At 37.3% G+C, this 6369-nt stretch overlaps 1 protein-coding gene across 1 annotated transcript in view; it reads left to right on the forward strand.

The window, feature by feature from the left end:
* Positions 1–4116, forward strand: part of PLXNA2 (plexin A2) — a 307602-nt gene extending 303486 nt beyond the window's left edge. The window contains exon 32 of the mRNA XM_075853680.1: positions 80–4116. Coding sequence (XP_075709795.1) covers positions 80–175 — 96 coding nt within the window. The 3' untranslated portion in view covers positions 176–4116. The remainder of the gene's footprint in view (positions 1–79) is intronic.
* Positions 4117–6369: the final 2253 nt, after the last annotated feature.

Here is a 6369-nt window from a genome sequence, read left to right on the forward strand (position 1 = left end):
CCTTCTGCAGAGATTTACAGATGACATAATTATTGTTTCTGTACTGTAAATAAAACACATTATGTCTTCTCTTTTACAGCTAATTACAGCCTTGGAGCAGGATGAACAGGGGCGCCGGCACCGCTTAGCCTACAAAGTGGAGCAGTTGATAACAGCCATGAGTTTTGACAGCTGAACTTCAATAAAGCTCTTTAGCCATGGAAAGGGGACAGAGTCCTGGCAAAGACTCTTATGACAGAGAGCTGCAGGGTTCCCTGGACATTCCTGCCGACTGTGAAAAATCACATCAAGCATCAGAAGGTCTTACAGTTGATTGCCTCGCAGAATGAGGAGAGAAGCCAAACCAGCTCCATACTCATCATTCCTTCTGAGACCCTGAAGATGTCATCAGAGTTTCCTCAAGCCCAGCAGGCGGCCGATTGCATGTTATACGTAAATTACGAGACTGCATAACTAGAGAAGACTCAACTGCTCTGTTTGTTGGTTTGGTTGTTTGTTTAGCTTGTTTTCTCTTCAAAAGACTCCTATTTTTATTATTATTTATTGCTTTTTTGGGAAGGGTGTAAAATGGGGGAAGAGTACATTATTTTTCATCCCTAAAAGAAAAACACAAAGGGAATTTTAATAGATTTAAATTCTTAAGCCGCCACACTTGGCATATTTTGCACTGGTTCAAGGGATGACTCAAGATTTGAAAAACAATAGGAGAACGGTGGATTTTTGCAACATGTATCCACTACCAGCTGATCTACCAGAAGTCTTGCACCCCATCGTCTGCCTACTAAGAACTGTACTTAAGGTCACTCACTCCAAATTCACCAGCTGATCCAATTGCATATTCCTCTATTAAGCAAGAGGCATGTGTCCATTAACCAAGTGGAATGACCGACCCTTTAATGTTATCAAACTGTACCAAGATTCATTGCTTTTGTGTACTAAAACCATGGCCTACAGCTTTTAACATAGAGATTTTGAAATCCATTGAAACACTTAGAATAAACTTGCCCTTAGCTACTATAATGTGCATTAGTTGTAGCAATACAGAACAATACAAAATAGAGCATTACCAAACCTCTATTGAATATGGTATACACCACTATTACTCCAGTCAACAGCCTCCATATCCAATAAAATTAAAAACAATAGTAATACGAGTAACTAAGTCATTCCTATTGCCTAGTCTCAGAACAGAAAAGCAGCACATCTCCAGGGCTAATACAAAACATTGGAATACGCCATTCACTATGCAGAAATGTTGAGTATGTACGGAAGCCTGCACATTGTACAATTATCTTTATGTATCATCATCTTGTTTACAGGATAATTCCTTCTAAAAGTGCACCTTTTTTTGGGTGGAATATCAACATGCCGATTATTCCCTAAAGTAATTCTCCTCCATGCTGGGGGATGGGTGTACAGATGTCGCGATCTTTAACTTGACCTATAACTGGTCAAATACACAGTGGCAAGAAAATTTTAACTTGACTTTTTTAATGGTTTTCAATAGCTTAAGTGATGTTATCACGCTACAGCAAGTTGTCATAGTCCAGATAAAGATTACATCTGTACATACAGTATTCTACCCCAAATAGTATTTTGGTTTAGGGAAATATTTACATTACTACTAAGGGTCATGTGCATAAGGATTTTATTGTAGTGTAGGAATTTGTATATATGATACATATAATTAAAGAGAACATGGTTCTAAAACCGACTACAAAATTCCAAAATATTTCATGATCATTTCCATGACCTCTCTGAAGATTTGGCAGCTAAGAAAACCACTGTAGAACGTTACTGACATTGTGCCAAACGTATTGTAATTTCAAACAGTTTTTGCGTTTCATGTACAATTACTTTACAGTAATACTATATATATCTAATTCTACGTCCCTTTGCAGTATTAAGCATTGACTGTCGTTCAGACAGAATTCCGTGTATTTTTGTCATAGAGATTTCAAGGCCTTTCATATCTTAACACCTTCACTTCCTAGTTCTCACATAGTAGTTATAAAATAGGGACTGGCTCAGTTTATTGCAATTTATAATGCAAATGTGTTTTTAGATTATTGCAATATTTTACATTTATCCTAAACACACTGGAAACTGCCTGGTGTTTACTTCACATCACCTTACAATTTTCTCCAGTTTTCCAGACAGGGTTCTTCCATGTGCTAAAATGTCTTAAAGCACAAAGCCATATTGTTTAGGATGTGATTGTGATAAGTCCAATAACAATTGCCATGATCTGGAAATACATTTGAAATTATTCCACCTTAAATATGAAAGTCCCCTTTGGAGAGCCCTTAACTGTCACTGCTTTGTGCCATTTAGGATTATTAACTATCGCCACACGTGCTAGGACGTCACTAGTGAAGTTGGCCTATTGGCGCAATACCATGGCCTTTAAAAATTTGCAAGAACGAGCCAGTCTGGTTTATTGTTGTGGATGTTTCTATCAATCTTGACAACCAATGACCTCCATATGCAGATGTGTGCACTTATGGGACCACAATATAATGTGATCCGTCTTTTTCGACCTTAGCTTAGCTTCAGCGTGCTGGTTCGGCTCAGTGTATGTACAAGGTAACAGTGAGGCCAATTGAAATCATAAAGTGAAATGCTCAGGCAGACCTTTCTAAAGCTAAGGCATTATATGAAATAAAGAACTAGACTTCTCTGAATTATGGTCATTATTTATATCCAGAATTATTTCAAATATTACATCAAATTTTCTTTTACCCTACAGAAAACACTGCAGTGGTCAATGGTCACCAATCTTTCTTGTGTTTCTCTTTAAATATTTCAAGACTCTTTTCCCACAGGAGGAAGATGCATCTCTGTTGAGCTACCGCTTGGGTCATCTGCTAGTCAGATTACCATATGTTTATTGTTGTCTGACACATTACCCACCAGGTCATTTCCTAATGAAAATATGTTTACAGCAGCCATTACTTGAAATAGCGTTAGATATTTATTTTTTACCTTTGTGTAATAATTTTTGCTCTTGGAACACCTTCCTCTAGTAATTTGATTGGTGGTTTTAGTAGATCTGTCGCAACATTCCTTAGCTTACTTACTAATTTGTACAGTGGTAAAGTTGGTGTGGCTTGTAAGTAGTTTCAGGGAATCCCTTAGTCTTACTTTCAAATTTTGCAAAAATCATCACTACGTTCCAAGAATTGCTTTAGCCAGCATATATTTGTTTATGTATAGGGTACAACTCGTGTACCACAAGGAGAATGTGACTTATGATGCCCACTTTCTAATGCAGCTTGCCAACTTCCCACCTGCATACCAAAGCCCCCTCAACCACCTGTTCATTAGACCCATGTAGAGCTGGGAGATCCAGTAATGTATTGCTGGGCAGTACTTTGCTGACCTCCTACATATTCAAAGACTTTGTCTATATGTGATGTTTGCAAGTGTTGACCTGTACTTCAGCCTGTGCTAAACCACTTTGTCTCCTGCTTTCCAGAGTGTGTTAAACCATATGCCTTCTTGCCAAACACTTATAAAAGTGCAGCAAATAGTTACTGTATTTTTGGTAGTTGAATGAAAGTTATACTGTATTGTTTATATTCCATTTATGTCTGTTTACTAAGATCTGTAGGTCTGTTCTATTAATGGTGTTATCTCCTTTTTAGAATTATATGCAGGTTCGAATAATATAGTTGACAAAAAAACATGAAGGAAACATAAAATGTTCAATTGTGCCAAAATCAGAATGGTTAATAATTCTATAAATGCTGTTACTTCCCCTTTAATAATACATTTCTTTCTCAACGTGTCACCTGATGAACCAATCCACCCAATCAGATTGCAGAATGTTGGGGTGCTCAGCTTTCTAGTTCCACTGCACTTCTGTATGATAATTGTGTCTTTGTTTCACCCCGGTTTTCTTTTTTTTTTATGTCTGCCTCGCTTCTTTTCTGTCGTTTTTACAGTTGTTGTGAAAAAAAAATGTAAGAAAGTTTTAATTATTTAAAAATGTTCGGAGACAAAAAAAGTTTTGTTATTATTTTAATATATTATTGTGTACCTATTGTAAATATGAAACACTCCTATTTTGCAAGCCAAGGACCCACTTTGTACTATTGTTATATATAAATAAAGTTTACTGGAAAAAAGGTGTTATTTTAAATAATTCAAATAATAAAGCACTGATTGACGGCAGCGTCAAATGTTTCCAATACAATTGATTGTACCTTTTATTCTGAGAGAAAGAATGAACAGATGGGTATAATTTAGCAGCAAAAAAAATGCAATTGTAAGGCTCTGTTTCCATCTGCACTACAATTTTCGTTATTCTGTTTCATAGCAGGAATAGCGTAGCAGAAAAAAAAAAACGGACGCGCCGGATCTGTCGCATGACAGAGACTAATGACTTTAACCCTTGTGCTGTCAGGATTTTTGGACTTTTTGCACCTCTAAAAGCCAGAACAATTTTCACACTTTTGACCTATACAAAAAAAACTACCTATGTATTTTCTGAAAGTAGACACCTGCCATATTGTCAAAAAGCCACTCAGCACTTTATGCACACAGGAACCGTCATGCAATTTTGTGTTTAAGAGCAATATTTAATTTTAAAAAATTATACTTGTGGGTAAAAGTGTGACCCAAGCAGAAAAATATATGCAAAATACATCCTAAAAATAAAAGTTAAATATCTGCAGAGATCATACGTATGCATTTTACTTATGCATACAGTGGAGGAAATAAGTATTTGATCCCTTGCTGATTTTGTAAGTATGCCCACTGTCAAAGTCATGAACAGTCTAGAATTTTTAGGCTAGGTTAATTTTACCAGTGAGAGATAGATTATATAAAAAAAAAATAAAGAAAATCACATAGTCAAAATTATATATATTTATTTGCATTGTGCACAGAGAAATAAGTATTTGATCCCCTACCAACCATTAAGAGTTCAGCCTCCTCCAGACCAGTTATACGCTCCAAATCAACTTGGTGCCTGCATTAAAGACAGCTGTCTTACATGGTCACCTGTATAAAAGACTCCTGTCCACAGACTCAATTAATCAGTCTGACTCTAACCTCTACAACATGGTCAAGACCAAAGAGCTTTCTAAGGATGTCAGGGACAAGATCATAGACCTGCACAAGGCTGGAATGGGCTTTAAAACCATAAGTAAGACGCTGGGTGAGAAGGAGACAACTGTTGGTGCAATAGTAAGAAAATGGAAGACATACAAAATGACTGTCAATTGACATCGATCTGGGGCTCCATGCAAAATCTCAGCTTGTGGGGTATCCTTGATCCTGAGGAAGGTGAGAGCTCAGCCGAAAAACTACACGGGGGGAACTTGTTAATGATCTCAAGGCAGCTGGGACCACAGTCACCAAGAAAACCATTGGTAACACATTACGCCGTAATGGATTAAAATCCTGCAGTGCCCGCAAGGTCCCCCTGCTCAAGAAGGCACATGTACAGGCCCGTCTGAAGTTTGCAAATGAACATCTGGATGATTCTGAGTGACAACCTCCTTCCCTCCACCAGGACATTAAAAATGGCTCGTGGCAGGGTCTTCCAGCACGACAATGACCTGAAACATACAGCCAAGGCAACAAAGGAGTGGCTCAAGAAGAAGCACATTAAGGTCATGCAGTGGTCTAGCCAGTCTCCAGACCTTAATCCCATCGAAAACTTATGGAGGGAGCTGAAGATCCGAGTTGCCAAGCGACAGCCTCGAAATCTTAATGATTTACAGATGATCTGCAAAGAGGAGTGGGCCAAAATTCCATCTAACATGTGTGCAAACCTCATCATCAACTACAAAAAATGTCTGACTGCTGTGCTTGCCAACAAGGGTTTTGCCACCAAGTATTAAGTCTTGTTTGCCAAAGGGATCAAATACTTATTTCTCTGTGCACAATGCAAATAAATATATATAATTTTGACTATGTGATTTTCTTTTTTTTTTTTTATATAATCTATCTCTCACTGGTAAAATTAACCTAGCCTAAAAATTCTAGACTGTTCATGTCTTTGACAGTGGGCAAACTTACAAAATCAACAAGGGATCAAATACTTATTTCCTTCACTGTATATGCTTTTGTCTACAAACACATATATTCATAAAATCAACAGAATTGAAGAGACCAAAGATCTGATTTTAGGCTGGAGATTTAAAAAAAATTAGCAACCTACGAAATACGAGATTACACATCTTAAAAAGTGAATGCACCCCCTAACATTATAAATTTCCTTCAAGCAGCCAATCCGCATTTTTCTTTACTCACATTGACTTAAAATGGGTCCGCCAGGTTACTGTCTACTATGGTCGTTTTTGTTTTACTGGATAGAATAGCACATCATGCTATGCTATTCTGTAAATCTGCAGATAG

This window comes from Rhinoderma darwinii, chromosome 2 (genome assembly GCF_050947455.1).
Source record: "Rhinoderma darwinii isolate aRhiDar2 chromosome 2, aRhiDar2.hap1, whole genome shotgun sequence".
Taxonomy (NCBI): Eukaryota; Metazoa; Chordata; class Amphibia; order Anura; family Rhinodermatidae; genus Rhinoderma; species Rhinoderma darwinii.